This window comes from Dermatophagoides pteronyssinus, unplaced genomic scaffold (assembly GCF_027571235.1).
Source record: "Dermatophagoides pteronyssinus isolate colony J.1.1.1.1 unplaced genomic scaffold, Derpt_VIB-CSIC_2022.12 sq0002, whole genome shotgun sequence".
In the NCBI taxonomy this organism is placed as follows: Eukaryota; Metazoa; Arthropoda; class Arachnida; order Sarcoptiformes; family Pyroglyphidae; genus Dermatophagoides; species Dermatophagoides pteronyssinus.
In genome coordinates, this window is record NW_027461526.1 from 1,936,212 (window position 1) to 1,960,678 (window position 24,467).

At 29.0% G+C, this 24,467-nt stretch overlaps 1 protein-coding gene across 2 annotated transcripts in view; it reads left to right on the forward strand.

The window, feature by feature from the left end:
- The window catches only part of dve (SATB1_N and homeodomain domain-containing protein dve), a 101,881-nt gene that overhangs the window by 11,045 nt on the left and 66,369 nt on the right, over positions 1–24,467 (forward strand). Inside the window, exons 1-2 of one of the 2 annotated variants that reach the window (XM_027342103.2) lie at positions 11,930–12,051; positions 12,254–12,707. In XM_027342103.2, the coding sequence (XP_027197904.1) occupies positions 12,266–12,707 (442 nt within the window). In that variant the 5' untranslated portion in view covers positions 11,930–12,051; positions 12,254–12,265. Of the gene's footprint in view, positions 1–11,929; positions 12,052–12,253; positions 12,708–24,467 lie in introns of those variants that run through there. The other variant, XM_027342094.2, reaches the window with a different exon arrangement.

Sequence of the window (24,467 nt, forward strand, 5' to 3'; positions counted from 1 at the left end):
TCTTTTGTTATGGTTGTTGGATGATGATGATGATGAGTTTGAAACTCTCGGTTGATTTTTTTCTCTCTTTTTTTCTTTGTTAATCGATAATTTCGGTCGACCTGCTGTTGGATTGTTGTTGGTAGAAACAAAACAACAACAAAAAATTAAATCCAAAGCTTCAGCCAGTAGCAGCTTGAATAACAACTACTTGATGATGATGATGGTGATGGATGCAATGACTGACATGGATGACTGTCATGGATTCATCATCATCATCTCAAGTTTTAAATCAAGATGATGATGATGATTATGATTGTTATTAGCGCCTTTTTGATAACAAAATCAAGAGAAACAAAATTCATCTTCATAAGGATGTTGATGTGTGGTTCCCAATAAGATTCGATATGATGATGATGATGATGGCTATTGCCTGCAAATAAAAATTGACCAAATATGCTAAAAGTGTAAAGCTAAGTTATATAATAGAAAGATTTAAGTTGCCGTGTAATGATTTATTGGCATCTCTCATCTCTAGTTTTTTGTTTTGTTTTGTTTTGTCTACATTTTCAATGCATTATGTGTACGGATAGAAAGATAGATGGATGGATGGATTTGATGATGGTCATTGTTTATTTAGTATTGATAGATAGATAGATCGATTGGATGACTTCAAAGAGAAAAAAAAAGAATTTTTTTTTGCATCACAATTCAGTTCATTGTTATATAATAAAATAACACTCGATTTTTTCTCTCTTTATTTCTCATACACACTTGTGTAACACACCAAATTTTTGTTTTCAATTTGACAGTTTAAGTGAATACAGGTATTGCCGGTTGGTCATAAACAAAAAAACAACACACACACACACAAAAGAATTATCTTATCTTTATCGGCAAAGATATTTTTTGATTATTGATAAAAATAAATTGAGATTGAAAAAAAACAAGTATCTTTCTATCTCGTAATATGTGAATGTGTTCGGTGAATGATGGGAGAGAGAGAGAAAGATGAAGCATTACAAAATAATTTTCATTGGTTTTATCATTCACTTTTTTTAGCTACTGGTTTTATTTTTTCCCCATATACATATTTGGATTTGAACAAATTTTTTATTTTCAATTTTAAAATTATTCTAAATCTATTACATATAATAATAATCGTTTAAATAATCATACAGATGATGATGATTTGTATAATAGATCATTTTTTTGGTTTTTTATTCAATTGTCTTTGATGATGATATTCAATTATTCTATAAAAATATTTTTTTTTTTTTTTTTTTTGAATCTGATTGATTGGAAGGCGGAACAATTTTTTTCATTTTCAAATATATCTAGCTCTTGATTTAAGTGGAAAATAAGTATATTTAAAAAAAAGAACAAGAAGAAAAAAAGGTGTATTCATACATTTCATTTCGATTGTAGCATGTCGAATTATTAATTTGTCGATTTTGATGTTGTAACCAATGTGGAATATATTTTTTTCTTTTTACATCTTTAGTTTAGGTATGATTTTAATGTATTATAATGTGATGGAAAATTTATAAAGAAATAAAAATATGTTATCATCGTTTCGTTTTTTTTTGTATTTGGAGCCTAAAGGCGTCAATTACATATTCATTGTATCTGATGATGATGATGATAATGTATTTCAATCAAATTCTCAATGAATTTGCAAATCATTCAACACGAAATGATAAATGTCTATCTGTTTTTTTCCCAAACATTCATTCAAACATCGGTTTGAATCGATTGGTCGTCTTTTTATTAGAGACAACAATCATTTAAAAATATTACATATATGGTACATAGAATTGAAAAAGAATCAATTGAGATGCAAATGATGTGTCATCTGTTTGCATACAGATTCGTGTAAATTTGTTGCTGTGTTGTTCATGTATTTTCCATCTTCATTTATATTTCATTGAATTTATGAAACCTTGAGCTTCGATTCTGATTTGATTTGATATTTTTCATTTTATAAATGTCACATCATCGAATGGATTCGATGATCTACAGATGTAAGCAATTTTTTCTCTGCTTTCTCCATCAGACTCTGTTGAACCCCTTTTTCAAAATACAAATCAAAAATAGATATACAAAATACTGATAATAATAATAATCAGCCACATATTATAAAAGCCGAACATAACATGACGCCGATGACAACAATAAGTTTGTATTTGATGAATTTTTTTTTCTCTCGGTGACAAATATATGTGGTTTCCATTTTTTTTGTGCATACCGAAGCGAAAAAAAAATCCTCAATCAAACTATCGAATGGAATCGAATATATTTCTGTATTTCTGAATATATACACACATTTGATCATATTTGGTCCATTTGAATTAGAATGTCGAGCAGATGCTATGCTATTGAATTTGATTTCTGTTTGACAAGCAGAGCAATTGATTTTTTTCTTCTTATTTTCTTTTTCAATTTGTGCTAACACTTGCCGATTTGTTTCTTGATAACATTTTCTATTTTTTTCATTATTATTATTCTTCGCCCTGCACAAAATTATTGGTAATTATTGTTAATGGAAAACAAGGCAGAAAGAAAATTTGGTAACCATAAAATTTGATCAAATCAATTCAGATTTTGTTTTGTTGCACTACCTTTTGGTTTCCAAAACAGTGCAGATAATAAAGCTTGTTCAATTTCTGAATCAATTCTATATTTGAATTTGATGTATAAATAGCCATTCATCCTTTTGATTATGTTTTTATTGATATAACAACAAAGAATACTAAATCTTTGACATGATAAATTATGACTAATTTGTCATTCAACAACACTTAATACCATCTTTTAGAATATGACATTCTAAATAACTCAATGATAATAATGATGATGATGATGATGGAGTCGCATCTTTATTCCAAACAAGACAAGACATATAAATATCGTTTTTACACTCGGCATGATATCATCCATTACATGTTTATGTAATACAACAAACACTATACTCATACAAATATTCATTACATAATAAACAGTCAAGTTTTATTTTTACAATCTTAAAAGTCTAACTGTCTGTGTGTGTATTATGTATTTTTCTGTTAACAATATGTGTTACTCAATAATAATCTCTTATTTTTTTTCTTTATTTTATAATATTATTATTAGTCAGCATCTTTCGACATTTTCACACATCCATTTATTGTGTTGTCTTTTTAGGCTGGATTTTTTGCTGTTGTTTTTTGTCACTTCATTTACATTGTTTGTTATTAATTAAGCTGTTTATTATGAAAAAACCATCGATGATTTTTTTCACTGATTTTCAAAGCTCAGGATCATGAATTAGCGATTCTAGGTGTATGTGTCTGTTTTTTAATATGGAAATTAATTTCTTTCTGGATGAAGAGATTGGTTTGTTTACTAAAAACTAATGGATCTTTTTTATGTCGATGTGGATTATAATTTGTTCTCATAGATAATTTCTATTAGATCCTTTTAATGATGATGGCTTTTAGCTACTGTTTCGATTGCAATCTTAATCATGATGATGGCGGTCCGGTTCATTCGACTATATCTATCTTGATTGTTTCTATCAATTTGGCTTAAAAAACCAGTTAACCAATGTTTGAGGTCGAGTTATTTGTTGTTTTTATTGTTTAATTGATAATTATCTATACACAGTAAGCATACACAAACACAAGATCATCTCATGGTTGAATGATTGTTGCGACATGCAATAATCAACGATTCGATCCGATCCGATCAGATCAGATCGGATCATCATCATCATCATATGGACATTTCTTGTGTCGCCCTGTTATCGACAGGTGCATAGTCCATCACAATATAATCATCAAACATGAACAGATTTCCTTTTTTCTTTTCACCAACATATTATGCATGCCTGATGATGATGATGGTAGATTCATTCAGACAAATAGAAGCAGATTGAATTCTACATTATCATCTTGAAGTGTAATAAATAGTGATAGGTCCTTGAAATTAATAAATTTAAAAAAAAATTCTATGTACGGGCCTTGAATCATCTTTTTTAAAAATTATAATCATAATCAATAAATATCCGTTTCATTATTATTATGAAAAAGAATACCGTTATACATAAGATTTTTTTCGTGTTTTTTTTCTTGGATACAACATTAACCATGGATTGATGTTTAACCATGAAAAGCATATGCTTATTTCAATGTCATTATTAATGATAATAATAGTTTTGTTTTGTTTTTTTTTCTTCAAATATGTAATTGATTAGGTGTTAATTGATGCCTTGATTGTCCATTTGATGTATGTGTTGTGTATTTTATTTTGATTTTTTGTTTGATTGAAAAAAAATTGAACAGCTGCAGCCAAAATACATAGCTTCGTGGTCAAAAAAAAATGATTGACCATTAACACTGACACTGAAGGAAATTTAAAACAGCTGACTTTATGAATTCATTTGTATAAGTGTGTAATAATCCCTTAAATTTTTTTCATTTTTATTTGGCACATATAATAATATCGAGCTGAGAGAAAATCGACAAAATCAAAATGATAGATGATGCTTAAAAATTGAAATGCCGGATTCAATTTCGCACCTTTTTCATTTTTTATTTTTCTATTAGTATTTCTATTTGATTAGTCTTTTTTTTCGCACATAAATTTGATTTCAATCTAAAATCGATCGAATTTACCAATGACAACTTATTCAAATATGTTTGTGTTTGTGACTGTGTGTATATTAATTGAATAACTTTCAGTTAAATCAACAATATTTTTGTTGCCTGGATTTTCATTTCAGGAAAAAAATCGGCCATTTTTCATCATCATTCCATTTATGATGAGAATTGAATAAAAAAAACTGCTAAAATGAAAATCATCGATAAACAATTTATGAATGCGTTTTTTTTACTTTTGCTTTGTTTAATTAGTCAAGTGAAATTACTTTAATATCAAATGATAATAATCGCATTTAAATTTTTTTTACGTGTAGATGTTATTTTATCCCAGAACTTGGAAAACTTGAATAGATTCATTCAAGATGATGATGATGAGTAGCATCTGCCCATATCATTTTACTTATTTTCCTATTCACAATCTATGACAATATCGATTTCGTTATGGCTTGTCAAATTTAAACATCATTGATCGCCTTGTAGATTCAATTTTTTTTAATAAGTTGTTATTTGCTATTATCATTGTTATATGGATAAAACGAATGTTTTAACGCGTGCAACAACAACAACAACAATAACATTCAGGATGAATCTTCTTTTCACTTTATTTGTAGGAATGTTGTTTATAATATAAAAATATGTACACCTGCGATTGTCAATGGTGCAATCTCTTTTTTCCTACATTAAACATAAATGATTTGAATCATTGCGTGCAATGAAAATAAAATTTTTTTTCTTCTTCATTCTTTTCAATTGTCTTGAAAATCCAACAAGCGTGTCAATATATCTTAGCATGTGTGACGATCGATTTTCAACCATTGCTATATGATTATCGTTATTATATCTCGTATCTTGTTTTTTTTCTTCTTCAATTCGAATTGTTTAACGCATCACATCAATTTGTCCATATGAATGATTTGATTTGTTTGTATGGAGTGAGAGAAAAAAAATTAGTATTTGCATTTGCATGATAAAAGTAAATGGAGAGAGGAGAAAAAAAAGAGATTTATTACAACACAACACATACAAATTTGCCAAATTGATGGAAACAAACATTCATTTTCTGTCAGAAGTTTAGGTTCGTAAACAACAACAACAGCTAAGAGATTATTTGCGAACAATTAACAACAACTAAATACATTAATTGTTCTCTCATTTGTTTGAATTTATCAAAAAAAGAAAAAGAAAAAATGATGCTTTTATTCAAAATTGGACATAACATGAAATCACACACACCTTAATGATGATTTTGATTCGATTTTCACCAGTTTGGTATTACTTTTTTTTTATTACTACCTCTTTATTTTCATGGTAATAATCGCATTGTGTGGCAAAGTCATCATCATGATTAAGGTGATGATCATAATGATGATGATGATCAAAAAATCACTGATGGTTTGTTCGTTTTTTTCATGAATTGTCAAATGTTGATTATTTGGAAAAGAATGAAAAAAAAGGATCACAATTGAATCAAATGTTGTTGTTATTATTATTCATGTTACAATGTTGTTGTGAATAATGTCAATGAAAACCAGACCAGTTAATAATAATAATAAAAGAATGACTGAATTCTTATTTAACTATTCAGTGTTGAATAGAAGAAAAAAAGGACGATTTAATTGCAAGAAAAAAAATTTAAAACACTATTGTTATAAACCGGCACAAAATTGACAATGTTGAATGACTAAATGAGACCAGTGTCCATTGATGTATGTGAATATCGGATGCATGTTATATTGTCATTTCTATTTATACTAAATGGTGATTTGATTTAAATTTGTCAAGATTTTTTTCTTTGACAAAAAAGAATAGAAAAGAATAAACAATCAGAATAAAGACAGAAAAACAGAAAACAAAACAATTGAACCACCTAAGTATTTTATATGAATGAAAGGGATGAATAAAATCAATTCATGGATGTGATGAACACAGTTTTTTTTTCACTTGACAATCAAAACCGATTTGGCGTATACCTGATGATGAAAGAATATATTTGAAAAATCCTCCCTTTAATGTGACAATTTAAAAAGAAAAAAAAATATTCATTCATCATGTGCTTTACATGGTAATGGGTTGTCATTGTTGTTATCTCATAAATGATACACATACAAACACTCACATTCGCACACACACAAAAAGCATCAAAGATGAATATTTTGAGGAAAAAAATAGATGATTATGATGATGATGATGAGATGATGATGAGAAGATTTTACATTCATTGGATGATGGGTTTGGCAATCACACAAAAAAAATTATCTATATATCTATGCTCTGGTAGTGATTTTTGTCATTTCTATCGTCATCATCATCTTAATGTTATAAAGTAGGAAAAAAATTTTCACCAAAGAATTTTCTTTTTCTTTTTTCATTTTACCGAATCGATGATTATGATGATCAACAAGGTGGTAAATTACCGCTGGTAATCTAATGATGATATCTTTTTTCTCTCTTTCCCTTTTTTTCTGTATAAAAAGATTTTCACAAATTTGATCCAATCATATCATCATATGGAATATGGGAAGGAAAGAAAAAAAAGATTGGTTATGATGATCGGGCTGCTGATTTTTACATAATTCTTTGTGTTAAGGTTAATTCAATAGCTGACTGACGACAAAAACCAAGTTCGATGAAAGTCATGAAGTGAAGATTTTTTTATGTAGAAAATTTCTCCCCTCAAATTGAAAAAGGAAAAGAAACAAAAAAACTAAAACTGAACGAATTGGAATGCAAATTTGCGTGACATGGTGTACGCCCGATTGTCGATCTTATTATTTTCATAAATACAGAAAAAAAATGTGAATTCAGTCGGCACTGATGATGATGATGATGATGGTTGGATTGAATTTAAAAAAACACTATTCAGGGTTCCAAAGATCTAGGTATGAATCGCCTTTACATTCTCATTCAGGATTGTAAATTTGATTGTGGTATAAAGCTGAGCTAATTCTTCTTGTTTTTTCTCTCTACATGGATATGTACAGACAAATCTTTTTTTTTGGTGTGTCTAATTGAAATAAAATGATTCATTTCTGTATACAATAACAATTGTAGCTTGTATAACATATTGGGCATTTTTTCAAACGAAAATTATCATGTTAATGGTGAAAATATAAATGTTAGCTGAACAAGCTTAAGCAAAGAATTGTGATTTTTCCTCTTCTTCTTCTATCATCATCCGTTTATTCCTTGATTTTATTTCATGTTTTTATCCTGCTTTCAATTTTTATTCCATTTAAAGATCACCTTTCACTATCATAAAATCAAAACTAAACTAAAAAAAATACATGTAACGAAACAAGTAAAATATGTTTATTAAGCTGAAATTATTGAATTTGCGAATGGGAGGTGGTTTTTTATTTATTCCATGTATATGTCAGTTTCCTTTCAATCATCTTCATCATCATCATGATTGTTTAATGTCTCTATGACATACACACAAACAATAATTTTGGTCAGCGATAGTAGAAAAATCCAAATTGTAATAAAAAAGTTTAGCGTACTCTTTATATTAACTAAACTAGCCTAAAAATATAGCTGTGTGGATTTCATTTTTTTTACAAACATGTGTATGTAATGTGTTGATGATGATGATGATGATGATAATATTCATTAATCATTACACTAGGAAAATTAATCATTCTCTTGGAAATACAAAATCTCAACAAATCAACAATACAATTACAACAACGACGACGACTACATTCGAAAAGTATAATCCGTTTTTTCTCTTTCATTAAGTAATAAATAGTAGTAAAAAGTGAAATCAAAAGTGAAAAACAAACAAACAAAAAACAGGATTCAATGGAAATACTTGTGTTTGGATTATTATTTGATTGTTTTCACGTATATGCTCGCGTACCTATGTAGCCTTGGAATGTCGATCGATATTTTATGATGGTGTTTTTTTCACTTTTTATTTTGTTAGACTCTTCTTTGGAGATTTACTCATCATTTAATGATGAAATGTATGTATTGGACAGCTTTAGTGTGATAATCGAACATTTGAATGGATAAATAAGATTTGTTTGTTATATTGGCAAAATTGATTTGATGAAATGCAATGAATGTTTTAATGGATAAAGTTTTTGTTTTCCTGACTAAGACCAATAATAATAATAATAATCTTGCTTGAGCTATTCACATTTTTTTCACGATGATGGCCCGTTTTTTTCCACCTTGTGACCAAGGTGTGAATTTTTTCCCCTTGTTTGATCATCATCATCATCATCATCATTATTAGGAAGGTGAATGCAAAAAAAAACAACTAATGCTTGTTGTTTTTTTGGGGGGGAAAAGAGGGAAACTTATATGCTGCAAGTTTACCTTTTTTTTTGTTGTTGAAAACAATGGATCAACATCATCACTGATGGAATGGATGGATGTCCATTGACAACTAGGTGGCTATATGGGTAATTTTATTTTTCATTTTTAATGGTTCAATTCAAGTTAAGTGTGGCCCGAAATGATCAAGAGTGATATGATGGGATGAGATTTATGAGAGATGTTTTCTAATTCTCTTTCTCTTGCTTATTCTCTTGATGTTAATAAATGGCAACCGCCCTTGATCTGGCTAAAGTTTTTCTTTTCATTTCTTGTTTTTATTTTATTTCATTTTTTCTTTTCTGTCTTTCAAGCTCATCATCTTTAGCAGGGTTATATCGTATCTTTTCTACAATATAATTTTAGTCAAACTTTGAAGAATTCTAGGGTCTTTATTCATCGCAGAGATATTTTGGTTAAGAGAAAAAAAATCGGGGAAAAAATAAAATCCCCTGAATAATAATAAAAAGAAGCCGTAAATTCTGAATGTCTGCAACATTGGTTTCTTTGGTCAACAATCGAAAGCAAATCAAAGAAAAAAAATGAAATGTTTGTCTAGAAGATTTTGAAATAAAGAAAAAAAAATCAGACAAACAGTGAAAATTCGACAGTAAAAACGGTCTAAATTGATTGTTCAAGTGTATACAGGAATTTTTTCGTTCTCTATTTTTTTAAATCACTGGATTTACTATCGTTCCTTTTTACTTTCGACATGATTTTCATTGGAAAACAAAACTTATACGCATGAATCCAAGTCATTTTTATGGATTGTTTTTGTTTTGTTAGCTAGTCTAGGTTTTCATAGTTGTTATTGTTATTGTTGTCCTAGTTATCACCTTTAATTCGGAAAAGATTCTGAAAACATCTTCACATACAAACAAACAAAAGAAAAAATGATTTAAAATTCATTTCAAACAATTTGACATAACAAAGAACAAAAGTGGAAAAAAAGAGAGTGACAGGGCAAATAATTACGTTCTTTGAAAGATGAAAGATAAAGACGAAAGCTACTGATGAAAAATTTTCAAACAAATTCACGGCATCACCTTTTTGTCTGTTTATTTGAATTTGAATTGTGTTTTTGTTTCATACAATAAACAAGAATGGATGAAATTATAATCAAAGATAACTAAAGATTAACTTGGATCAGATTAATTGATTACACAATTAAATTAATTGAATAATCTTTACAAATGTTTTTTGTTTCATATCTTGAAATATCTAGATTTTCTATCTAAATTGAATCAACAACGACAATGATGATAATTATGATATAGAAAAGGATAAGGATAAAGAAAATAGCGGTACCATGACTGTCCATGACTGTCCATCATTGTCAATTATTCATTCTTTTTTCCTTAAATCAATCAGTGTATGACCACCATATGATAGTGGATAGTAACAAGAAAAAGCTAAAATGAACCCGTATTTTTTAATGTGATTTTCATAAATCTTAGACAATTTCTTTTTTCCTGGTCGGGTGATCATTGTTAAAATTGCATTACAAAATTGCAATTTTTCTTTATATCGGTCTTCATCTTTGTTCGGAGGTTTGTCCGAAAAATAAAAAATACAAATGATTTCGTTGTCATCATTATCATTATTAATGAAAACCGATGACATTTGCATTGTGAATTGGTCGTGATGTCTATGTGTAGTTTTTCTTCTCTATCGGATTGACCGTACCCGTTTTCCTTCGAGTATTCACGACCTTAAAAATTTTTTTTCTGGTAAATCGCTTCATTCATTTTGTGTGTGTGTGTGTGTGGTTATATGGATGGATGGATGGATAAATGAATGAATAAAATTATCGTCCATTTAGCACGACATTATTATTGTTATTATTATCATTAACCATGTTTGTCGCCTGGTTAGTTATATGAAAAATAGATTTCTTTTTTTTATATTAAAAAAATTTATTTATATTACATTTTTTGCGTTAAAAATCATTCGGCTGTTAGATCAACATAGGTCATCATCATAGTTTATGAATGAATGGGCTTTTAATTTACCTGTATTCTTTATTATTATATTTTTTGGGTTTTTTGTTGTCAAATCATTTATATTTTATGTCGTGTTTCGATTTGTTTTGTTGTGTTCTTTTTTCTTCGTTAAAAATTCTTATCTTTTGGTCGAATGATAATAAAAAACATCGTTGTCTGTCAGATCTATTTGTATGCAACATGTGTGAAACAGAACATCAAGATCAAGGTCGATGAGATTTTCATATTCTTTTTTTTTGGTGAAATATTATTTATTATGGTTCATGAATTTTTCATTATTATTTGTTTTCTTTAACTTATTCAATTCTTAAATCATACAAAAGGAATGGACATTTTGATTTGACTTTTTTCATTCTCTCTCTCTCTCTTTCTCTCTCAATACATCATTCTCATATAGTAATAATAATGATTATGATAATAATTGAAGAGCAATTGGCTACCAGTATATATGTAAATAGTTAGGCATGAATTTTTTTTATCTAATTTATTCAATTCAAATCTTCGTTAGTCGATCAGGTCGGTTTTTTTCTTCTACTTTTTCACCATTCATTTCATCTCGATGATATACAGTAGTTTTGGGATGCTTACTCTGTTTTGTGTTGGGTAATAAAGATTGATATTTTCTTCTGATAATAGACTATACTTGAGTGAGATTTAATCATACTGTATATATGGGAAATTTTTTTTCTTTCAAAATTCACATTTTTATTATTAGATTTTAGATTTATAATCCTGACAAAAAGTGTGTATTGTTTCAATGAAATCCATACAACAATGATATCTATTGATTGATTCATTGATTGTGATAATTAAATAGGATGTAATCATGGATTTTTCTTCGAATGTAAAATCATAGAAGAAATATTGAAACAATTATCCGATAAAATAGAGTTTTTTAAGTATTTCATCATAAAGATAAATTCGCATCCGTATTGCCGTTTTTTTGGATGTGATTTCAAGTCTTGAATCGTAGTCTGTTTGTTTTGTGTGCGTATGTGTTTGGCCTTTTTTTGATCGAATTTTCGGCTGCTGTTTTGTTGTTGTTGTTGCTTGTCGAATATTTATTTTTTCTTGACAATATCAAACAGTCAGTATACTTTAGTTGATTGGTTGGTTGATTCTTGATAAATATTTGCCCAATTCGTCAGCATCATCATCATCGGTAGCAACAATATAAAAAAAATATTCAAGCCTTTTTTATTCTTGCACAAACGATATTGTTGTTTTATTGATGCTGGATTCCAAATCCATTCAACTAAACAATTTCAAATAAACAGTTTAAACTAAATGGTTCTTTTTCCGTTTTTAAAGGCTAATCTATTCATGGGACTTGGCGCTGCAGCTACAAACAGTGGTACTGGTAATGGATCGCCACTTATTCTGGATACAGAATCACGTGGAATTCGTACAACAACCGGATCAAATTCGGCATCGTCAGTCAATATTGCTCCACAATCATCATCATCGACGACAATTTCATCATCGGCAAATCAATCATCACCAGGGTTAAATTTATTATCACATCATCTTCATCATCCAATTCATCAGCAAAAACATCATCAACATGGTACATCGCCGACAACTACATCAACGACAATGACAACCTCGACAACAAACAACCCTGATACATCGGCCGTAGCATGCGATGAATCATTAACGGCTGCATTTGGACAGGCTGCTGTTGCTGCTGCTGCATCACAATTACTCGATATAAAGGATGTAATTGGCACTTCGAATGGGGGTAGTTGTGATCAACAACTAAACGGTAGGTGCTACATTCTCGCATTGATATGAATGTAGAATAAAATAAATATATTTATTATTGTTGATTTATGTCTAAAAATGATGAACTAATACATTTGATGATATTAAATAAATTTATTATTGCATAATGGTTTGCTTTTGTTTACTAAATATTTGTGTGTTATGATATTCTTGGTCTAAGTACACAAGTGGCAATGAAATCGGAGTCGATAATGACTTTATTGTATACCATACGATTATATCAAGTATGGCCACACGTGATCATCAGTTATTATGGATGCTAAAATCGATTTCTGTTTTTTGTTTGTATTTGATAGAAAAAACACCGAAAATAGAAATCATGATCTTGTCCATAGTTTGGTTGAACGATAAAGAAAACAGATTTTTTTCTTATTTGTATAGGTAGTTTGTTGATAATCATTGGTACACTTGTTGCCATTCGTATATACTTAGATAAGTATTTGGGACATTTTGAGATTCAGTTTTTTTTCTAACAAATAACATTTGAATTTTATGTCCACGAAATTCTAAAAAAAAGAATGAAAGAAAGATCGACACGGTCGTTGATTTGATATCCATTTTTTTTTCTTTACTACCCTTAAACCGAAAAACATATTTACAAATGAAAAAGGACAGAACAAGATTCTTGTTTCGAGACAAAGTCCAATTAACCTATGTCATAAATGGCCTGATGATGATAATGATAATGATGTAATGAACGCAAAAAAATGAAGAAGAAGGGATTATTGTATGAAAATGGTTTAGTCTATAGTCACCAGCTGTTTTTCCCTCATTATCATCATTTAATGTTCGTTATTGAATTGTGACTTTCACTTGAAATATTTGATTCGGTTGATTATATATTTGATTCGGATAATGATGAAGATGGTGATGATAAAATGATAGCTTAACCGAAGGAAAAAATCATACATGTATTTGAAATGAATACGGACAACATCAAAAAAAATTTTTTATTATGAGATTTGAAGAATAAATCATTGGTTTGTTGTTTCATATCAATCTTATGATGATCTCTTTCTCTCTTTATCCATCAAAAATCACAAATTCTCATAAACTTTGCCCATGTTTTTGAGTGTGAGTTTGTATGTAAGAAATATTTCCCTTTAAACACAAATATTAATTCTGGGTTTTTATTTTTTTGTTGAATCCAATTCCATTGAAGCAAAAGCTAGCCATTTTTATTGTAATCAAAAAAAAACAATTTCAATGTCATCCGTTTTTTTTATTCACTCATTCGACCAACAGCCGAATAGTGGTCGTTGTTTGTTCATCATTTACAAGATTAGATTTTTTATTTTATTTTTGCCATATAAAAATAATGATGACAGACCATATCATTTAAGCACAGCTAATCTTAAATCGTCGTCGCATTAATATTTGGCCACCATATTTTTAGTTTAGATGTAGTATTTCGTTGTTGTTGTTGCTATTGATTATTTGCAAATCTCTTATTTTTTGGTTTTATCAACCAAAAAAAAAAAAAACGAAGAAAGAAAAGCTAAGCTCGCTAATCTTCTATCCAAAAAAATGTGTGTGTGTATATCTAAAAAAAATAAAATGAACAAAAATCGAATAAAATGACAAGGATTTTTTCATTATTTTCTGGCATGTTTAGTTAGTAGCCCTGACCTTGTATTGAATGTTTTTTCTTTCATTTCATTTCGTTGTTGTAATTTTATTAACAGCTTGATTACTAGCCTAACCCTCATAATAATAATAATAATGTTTTTCTTTGAAGAAGCAGCAACAAAAGAAGAAAAAAATTCTATATCTTTTTCTTATGGCATTTTTTTGCATATGTTTTGATTAAATCAAGTTTAGTTTTAGCATTTATTTTTTCTTTCGTTCTTTCATTCTCGAAAAATCAATCCCATAAATCTCCTAAAATTGGTTATCGTCTCGTGAGGCTTTAAGTGAAAAAATTTTGGTTTTTTACGCACAACAACAATAACAACGACAACAAGAAAATTGGCTGCGATAGCGATAACGAAATAAGCTAAATGACGTTTTTAAACTTTTGAAAACAAACGAAAAAAAACATGATCATCATCATGGAAAATGGCTGAAATGATAATTTCATAAGATTAAGAAGAATTAACCACTTTCGGTTTTTTTTGTGCTTGCAAATCATCCATTCAGCGAGGCTAAAACCAAAAAAAAAGAGAAAATTTAATTTTAATCTAAATGTCTTTGCCAAGCATGTTGATAATGTTTTTATCTCCTTCTCCATGCTGATTCTCAACATGATTATGATATCCCCCATTGAAAAGATGGATAGATTTTCATGTTTTTCTTTTTTTTCAAACCTGATGATAGGAAAGCAATTTATTCTTCGATGAAAAAAAAATTCATTAAAGAGTCAGGTTGCTAACAATTATAGATAAATTAAATATCTATCAACTAAATAAATAATCATTTTTGTTTCGTTGTTGAATGAGTTAAAGAAAAATTTTTTTCACACATAATTCATTGAGATCATTGAAAAAGATAATGCAATCTTATTGGAATTAAATGAAAAATGCTGTTTTTTTTGTTTTACCTTGAATAAGCCATTAGATTTTTGTTTTGAATTTTCTAAATCTCTTTGAGCATCATAATAGGAAAAACATTACTGAATCCATTGATTGGAATTTCGTTCTTAACGGTAATAAGAATATTTCAGAGTACCTTGAATAGCATGAAACAAAAAAAAACTCTTTTAGTAAGCAAATTTTGGCTGGTTAGTTTTTTTCAAAGTGAAAAAAAGATGAATGGTCTTACATATACACACAGGATATACTTAATCGATCTTATTTTTATTTCCATCTTTGTTTTTTTGCTGTCCATTATATATAGACCATTTTTTTCTGTTTGTTTGTGTGCTACTTTCATTTTTATAAGTGTGATGATGTATTGTCCCAAAAAGCAGAAAAAATGATGACTGGTTAGATTTTCGTTAATCCATTCTATAGAAATTGACTGATGGTGATGATAATGATTTTTTCTTTTTCTTTTTTTTGATACACATGCGTATTGAAAATATTTTTATTATTCTTACATTTGAATTCTGGATATTACTTTCATTCAAATATTAACAAATCGTTGAGAAATGTGTTTTTTCTTTGAATCTTTTTATTATCGATTTTATTTATCCATTCAGAATGATTATATAGAAAGTAAATAAATCTATTTTTTCCATTAACAAAAAATCTGCATCTATCCTTCCTATTCATGTGTGTGGTGTTCACAATCAGTTAATTATATGTGTTTATCTATGCTATATTGGTTGCCTGTTAAGTTTCATAAGTCGTAATAAAGATTTGAGTATTTCTAAAATTCTAAGGTTATCCTCATCCCCTCCATTTTGTATATATGTGTGTGTGTCCAGCATTGAATCGTTAAAACCGGGATGATATCAGATGGCCTGCATGCGCTTTTTAGCCCTTTTATTTGAACATTCTCTACGACATTTACAAAGAGAGAGATGGTTTTAGTATGAGCGGCTTAGCCATCATCGTCAAACACAGGCATCATATATCGGCTATACAACAACAACAACAACAGCTGCATCTCATCTATCCCAGTCATATCCGTCCATAGGGAAAAAGCAGGAGTCGAGCAAATCGAATCGAAAACAGATTAGCAGCAGTAGCATCAAAAAGCTGATGGATATAGCTAGATCTAATTCAGATCTTTTACTCAAATTTTTTCCTCCTGTCAATTTTCCTTTTACTAAAAAGCGGCTAATGCATTCTATGGGGATTTTTGTAACTCCATTCAAAATTCATGGACCATCTCCCTCTTCTCTTTTATTAATGCTTTTTGGTGCAAATGCGAATTATCTCGAAGGATATCAACCAAAACGAAGCAGCAATAACATCAACAACAAAAAAAAGAATAAGTCCCAGATTAGCATTGACGAATGTAAAAACTAACTATAATTTTGACATTTTAGCCGTACTTTTATTTTATCCATTGTCTTTGTTGTCACTTTATGATCAAAATATAAAAATTGGTTTTACATTGGAATTTTTTCCTTATAATTATTGTTTCTCATCCTCTATATATCGACAAACCGGGATAAAGGGCCAGATTGCTGCTGTTGTTGTTATTGTGTTGGCCATTTGTTTCAATCATGCTCATCATCATTAGGCATATATAAGCTGCTCATGATGATCATGATGCTATCTTGTCTCTTGAATCTCTATCCATACCTCTCTTTTTCTCATATATACACAAATACGGATTAAGCGCTCGGTGAATTTATTTTACAATTTATTATTATTATTATTTTTCATTAAAAAAACTCTTTTTATCTTTATTTTGTGTTGTTGTTGTTATTATTTGTTACTGTATTATTATTATTGTATTTCATGGGCTCGAAAAAAGACCCATCTATAGCATTAATAATAACCAGTAAAATGAAGAAAAGAGTGAACGAATATTGTTAAGCTTCTCTCTACACTTTTCATGATATCTCATTTCTAGGATGATATTAAAAAAAATTCTCGAATTCTGGTAGGCAAGAGTGAATGAGATAGAGAAAGAGAGAGAGAGAAAAGCTTTATCCATGTGCTTCATCCTGAAACCAACCTATGTATCCATTGAGGCCAAAATGAAAAGTTGGTTGTTGTTGTTGTTTTTTGCCTCTCATCACTTCTTTCGTATTGTTGTTTGTCGGTCGGTTTCATTTCTAGTTTTTTTTTGTTTCGTTTTTTGGAATTAGTTTTAAATTGAACTAGAAGCTTTTATTATTATTATCTCGATTCTGCTGCTCATGATCCTCATGATCTGGATGCATCTTTCACATTCACATTTTAAAATGAAAACAAAAAATATTAATACTATAGTATTTGGTCTCTTCAGTTCTCATCATCGGTTCGAGTATTAAGCTGATTTAGCCCGATTTTTTCCCCATGATTTTTCTATCTCATCCATGGTTTTTGAGCTTGTCTTTCATTTTCATTGCCTTCCCATCTCCCATTATTCTACTCACATTGAATATAATTTGAAAAAAATTGACAATTCAACATCCAATTCAAAAGATATTCACAGGCAAACCAATAACAACGAAAAAAAACACAGCTAGGAATCAAACAAACATCACACTAGAAATAAACGAAACAAATGATCTTCGAATCGTTTTGAAATAAAATTAGAAGAAGCAGCATTCAAAATGACAGAACATCAGCTTAACGTGGTGGATGATTCGGATGGATAGATAGGATAGATTAGCTTCTAATGTATATGTGTGCCTTGAATCGGCCTTGTCCCTTCTCATGCTCTTTTCTAGCATTATACTCTCACCATAATGTTTACGTTTGATAATTGTGTGTTTTTGTGTATATATCCCTAAAATTCTAGATTGGTTAAACCCAAAGTTCATTTTTATCCCCTCTATCTTTCTCCATAGAATTTTCTATAGCAGATTTCAAACTATTGTCACCATTCACATTCGTTTTTTCATATCAGAAAAAAATCATGAATCCTGCTGTCTAAAATTTTTTTTCCTTCTTTCTTTTTTCCTTCGTTCGCTGTATATTTTATCTCCCCGGTGCTAACACTAACACCAATGATTATTAGTTGGATTTTGTTCATTCGATCTCATTCACTATATCTTCTGTTTTGGTTCATTCGCCTTAGTCCATTCATTCATCCATCCGTTTTGTCTCTAGTGAGATTGTGTGTATGTTATTTGACAATGCTTCTGCCCAAAAAAATAAAATCCTATTTGAATCCTGTTGTGGTATATACTACCGATGATTATTCGTTTGTTTTTCATCTATTCCAGAAAAAATGAATTGAAACTTAACCAACCAACAAAAAAAGTGAACGACAAACGAATCACGATACATATTGGGACAGTAGTTGAGAATTAAAGACTATACATACACGTTCCAGGAACACACACAATCATTTTCGTGATGGAAGCAAAACCAAACATGCAGTCGGAAAAAAAGAAAAGAAAAGCAAACAAGTCATTCAAAAAAAAAAAAAAAAAAAAATATTAAGGAAAAAAAGAAAAGTAGGACTAGATTTATTATTATCCATTATATATTTAAGGAATAGTTTTTTTCTTTGGATTTAAGATTAGCTTTTGATTTCGATTCGATTTTTTGTTTCTGTAGAAGTGGTGAAAAATTATTGGATGAAATTGGTCATCCACCGCAGATGATGATGATGATGATGATAGTGGCGGTGGTGGTGGTAAATGGTAGTGACGGTGGGAAATGGTACAAATCGTATTTTTCAAAATCGATTCGAATTGTTGTATAATAAATGTACGACAATCAATATAAGATGATATAGGATGATCCTTTCATGTGTGAGTTTGTGTGTATGTATGAAGTATTATGGTCATTACAAATTGATCTTCGTCATTTCATTTTGTCACCATTATTATCATCGATGAATGAGTATGAGCAAATAAAAATGAAATAAAAACAGCATTAAAGATAATTTCGGTTAACTTTCGGGGTTACACAAAATAAAAAGAGAATTTGCTTCTCATTCGAAAATCCTTTGCCCGAAAAAAAAGTTATTTCTCGCTTATATTGATCACCATTATAGACTTTTTAAAAAATTCTCTCTTTTTTTCACTCGGTCAATCACTAACTTTCGGCCTATTATTATTATTATTATTATTTGATGGATTTAGGATCAAATCTTTGTTGTTGTTGTGAATGTCTTTAGAATAAAAAGTCTTAATTTATATTGGTCATGTTAAGCTATTTTGGAATTATTATTATTATTATGCTGGATTTATATATGAAGAAAAATAAAAACGAAACGAGAAATATATTCACTAAATAATCGGAAATAAAAAGTTAGATTCATGATGTTGATAAATTTGGTTTCAGATTCATACAGAATTGGCAGCTTTGTTACTTTTCTTTTCCTCGATCCGATTTTACAAACGGTAGTACACGAAACCCGAATCCTAATCAACATGAACATTATTGGATGAATTTTTCTTTCTTTTTTCATCCAACTTGGCTAACAAGTTTAAGTTTGAAAAAGACAAAGAAATGAAAAAGATTCGAAATCGAGTTCCAATTCGAATGATGACGATGATGATGATGATAATGTCGGACCGTGATGATAATCCGCTTATATGGTTTCGTTTTATTTTTCCAAATCATCATCATCATAATCATAATAATAATAATCATCATCATCGTGCTTCTTGCTTCAACGTAAAGATTAGCGAAAAAATAAAAAAATGTCTATATGTGTGTGCATGTGAATATAAACGGATGGTATAGAAGTGGCAACTCTATATTTGTGATTCTAATTCTAAAGTAGATTTTATTTCATCAATGCTATGTGTTGAGTATTCTTCTGTTTGACCAATCTTTTTAGTTTGAATAGTTTTTTTTGCAAGGAATGGATGGGGGCAAATGATGACAATTAGAGTAGGGATGGCACTTCAAAATGATTATTGAACAATGTGTATGCTATTACATTCCTCTTTCCATCCGTACTTCAAATAATCATGATGACGATAATCATTTTACAAATCCATTTTTCCAAATTCATCATCCATTCAATTTTGAGCATCATGTGATCACATCATACTATAGAATAGCTATAAGGAATAAAGCATTTTTATCCAAATGAATGAATGAATTAGATGCCTTTTGGCGTTTTTCTTTTCTAATCTTTTGTTTTTCCTATTCTATTCTGTTTAATACCGATGTTGGGATTCAATATATTAAACAACAACGACGAAAAAATTCTTATTTTGATTATTTGTAACAGAAAAACATAGTTTTGAATATTATTGTATTAGAAAAGAATATTGCATATATTTAACTATTATGGATTATATAATAATATGCCAATGAGCGTGTCCATCGAATGTAAATTATGAATTAATATCTATCATACGCACAAACAAATAATACCACCGAGCATGTTTTTGAATTTGTGGTCATGTTCTCACTTGAACATAACCGACAAAACAAACTATAGCTACCCATCGTTGTTTAATGTATTTTGAGACATTGAAATTGAAAAAAATGAGAGAAACTGCTTGATGCATTTGATGATCGGCTGGTTAGGCAGTATATCTTTTCTTTCTCTCTCTTTTTTTACAACAGCAAGTAAAGTAGCTCAAGTAGCTATTGGCCGAATTTTTTTTCCATTCGACTCTCGTGCATAATGATTATACATACATCCATGGTCCAAAAATATATATAATTCAATAAATATTTCCCATAGAAAAACAAGCATCTAATATTCAAATTAAATTTAAGCCTCATCCATGCGAACCAAAGTATCATTGAGGCTGATGAAGAAGAATTTTTTCAACTCAATCGCACACAAAAAAAATGGAGGAAAAAAACATGTAGAGGGAATTGAAGAAAAAAAGCCATTTTAGAGCAATTATATTTTTTTCTTGATATCCATAATGTTGTCTATCGATATTGAACAAATCTATCGAATTTATATGTGTTTTAATGTTTAATAGGGTTATGCGTAAACTGAGAGGAAGTGAAAGGGTTGAAATGGAATTTTTTCGTATCTTTTATTTGCTCAAAAAACCCCTTTTCTTTTTAATCTCTTATTCTTTTTGTTTTTTAATTAATTTTTTTTGTCGTTTTTCAAATCTCATCTTAGCTTAAACTTATTTACTATGACTGAATAAAATAAACATTTTCATCCCATCGATTCTCTGATAAAGAAACTACCGCATCATTTTTTCATCTCACTCAAATGAAAAAAACAAACATTAATGGCTAGTTTATAAGCAAAAAATAAAAATTTCAATTTCTTTTTTTACAATTTTCCTGCCCGCCTACTCGTTAAATTCTATAACTATTGTGATTATTATTATTATTTTCACTCGAACAATTCAATATTGAAATGACCAATAAAGAAAAAAAAAGAAAGAGAAAGAAAGAATTCTTTGCTCATTCGATGACAATTTCAATTGCCTTGTCCAATTTCTACCAGAAATAAAATCTCAATTGGAATTGCCCATAGCAATATATATATTTGTAGCCCCGTCGTCGTCAATGTATATTTTGACCACTTGAAGAATTTATTTCATTTTTTTTGCTTCATTTCATTTTTTCTACTTTTTTTCTTTTATGGAATCGAATTTAAATTTTATTTTTCTTGTCATGAAAAATTCTTTTTATTTTCATTATTCTGGATTAGATTATCGATGTTTTAGAATAAAAGGAAAGAGGACGAATTCAATCGGCATGCCGCAAGTCATTTTTATATGTGGACCATTTATGTGTATAAAATATTCATTGATTTGTGGCCAAGAGAAAAAATCCGAACAAATAAATTCCGTTCCATTCTTCCAGATATTTGTTTATTTTTCTTTTCTAATATTTCTTATACTTGGCAATAAAAACCAGAACAAAGCAGTTGGACAGTCTTTTTTCAAAAGAAACAAAAAACAGAAAATATTTTAAATTTGAACAAAATTTAAATTGAAAAAAATTACCTCGTACATTATCAGTGATAATGATTGACTGGATTTTTGACGAATTGGATCATCATCATCATAATCAGAATTATTTTTTTAAAAAAGTCAATGCATTCTAATCGATCGATCGGTAGAATGATGAAGGAAAAATCGCATTTTTTCGTTACCAAAAAAAAAAAAAAAAAAAATTGTATTGATTGGTATTTTTCAGTTGATCAGAATCTATATTTGTTTCTCTCTCATCATTATAAGCTAACAATAGACCTAGCCCTAGTTTAAATAATAACTACTACTACTGAATTTGAGTATAATTAATTTCGCATCAAATTAACATCTAAAATTAATGTATACATGTAAATAAAAATTTCTTTTTCGGTTCATCCAATTGAAGGTATTTATAATGTTGTTGATGGCTCATGGATGTTGCTAATTTATTATTATCGTTATTTTAAAGGGGCTAATGGTAATGATCATTATCATTATCAATAGATTGATTATGGTGTGTTGATAATGATTGGTAATCATCATCATCATTGAACATAATTAATATTCTTAATAACATTTAACACATTTGGCTTACAATTGACATTCAATCAAATTATTCCTTATGATCAATTGACTATGATTTTCTTTTTTTTTCTTTTGTTGTTAATGTTGTCGTTGATCTTGTTCGTAGATGAGTGTCATCTTTAACCATCCCAATCACATCATCATCATTATTGTTCGTTTGTTCGTTGTCTTCATGAAGATTAGTTGTTTGCATGTATTTACAATCATGATGATGATGAATATAACAAAGATATTTTTTCTTCTTTGTCCTCAATTGCAGTTGTGAATTCACAACGATGATGATGATGATGATGATTAGGATGATGATATTGAATGAATAAGAACAACTTGGAGAATCATTTGATTTGATACGTTTCAACTTAATTTATTTGTTGGTAATATGCATCAACCGGAATGATGATGATGATGATGATGGTTTTGGTGGGGCAGTCATTAATAATATAAAAAAATTTCTATATATTATTATTGAGATAAATGTGATGTGTCAACGACACATTAGTAACTAATTGCAAGTTGCAAATTTGTTCCAATCAATATCATCAGAAATCTCATATATATGAGAGGCATTCACAATAACAAAATGAGCCAATGTGTTAGAGAATAAAATGTACCAATGAAGAAATCAAAAACAGTTATAGTAATTGACAAAAAAAAGAAAATTGGATCTTACTATGTATTCATGTCTCTATTTTTTGTGTGTGTGTGTCAGGGTGTTTGGTAAAATTGATTTCCAGGATCGTTTTTTTTTTTGCTTCGTACTCATTCAATTGACGCCTTAACCATTGTCATCATCTTCATCATTATTTGGATTTATAAATTTAACGTTTTTTTTTCCTATTTCGAATAGAAGCAATTGTAACTATTTTTTCGTTTTCTCTCGATCTTTGATTTTCCCAAAATTGAACGACAAAAAAATTAAAAGAAAAAACGGTCTTGGTTTTGTTTCGTCGATTCAATTCTGTATTATATAATGTATATATTGTAGCCGGATTGATTGTTTAGCTTACCCCAAACACGAATACCGACTGACGACGGATCGACTATTCTATCTCATTTTCAGTTTAGGTTAGTTTTAATGAATTAGTCTACAGATTTTTCTATTTCTTTTTTGCTTTCTTTTGTCGATCCACGACTTGATGGCTTTTCACTTTTTTTTTGCTCACGCACAATAAGTAAAATTAAGATTTTACTTACATTGAGACAAAATAAAAATATTCTCTCAATAGTTCCACTTCAATTCTTTGTCCGATCAGCGGTTTTATTGTGGCTTTATTTTTTTGTGTGTTTGGAAGAGATGGAGCAAGATAGAATTAGAAAAAAAAATTGAGAACCGCATCTCTTTCTGTTCTCTTTTTCATCATTTATTCTCGTGTCGTTTAATTTTTACAGATTTCTCATTTTTTTTTTTTTTTTTTTTGCTTTTCATTTGAATGGTTTTTACCTTTTTTTCTTGTATAACTGTGTGTGTGAAATAAAATCGAATAAAAAAATCGTTTTTCATCCATTCACACCTTCGAATACGTCCGGCGGAAATGTGTTTCATTTTTATCTTTAAGCTAAACAAAAGACAAAAAAGAATTATTTTTAAAAAGTCAGAAAATTATGATTTCTAAATGGTTAATCTTTCCTTGGAATGATGAAAATGATTTATTCTAATGAAGTGTCATTAGATTTGATAAGGTTACAAATCTTTACATATTTTAAGGAGTTTAATTTTTTGTATGGTTTCTCAATTTTTTCCCATAA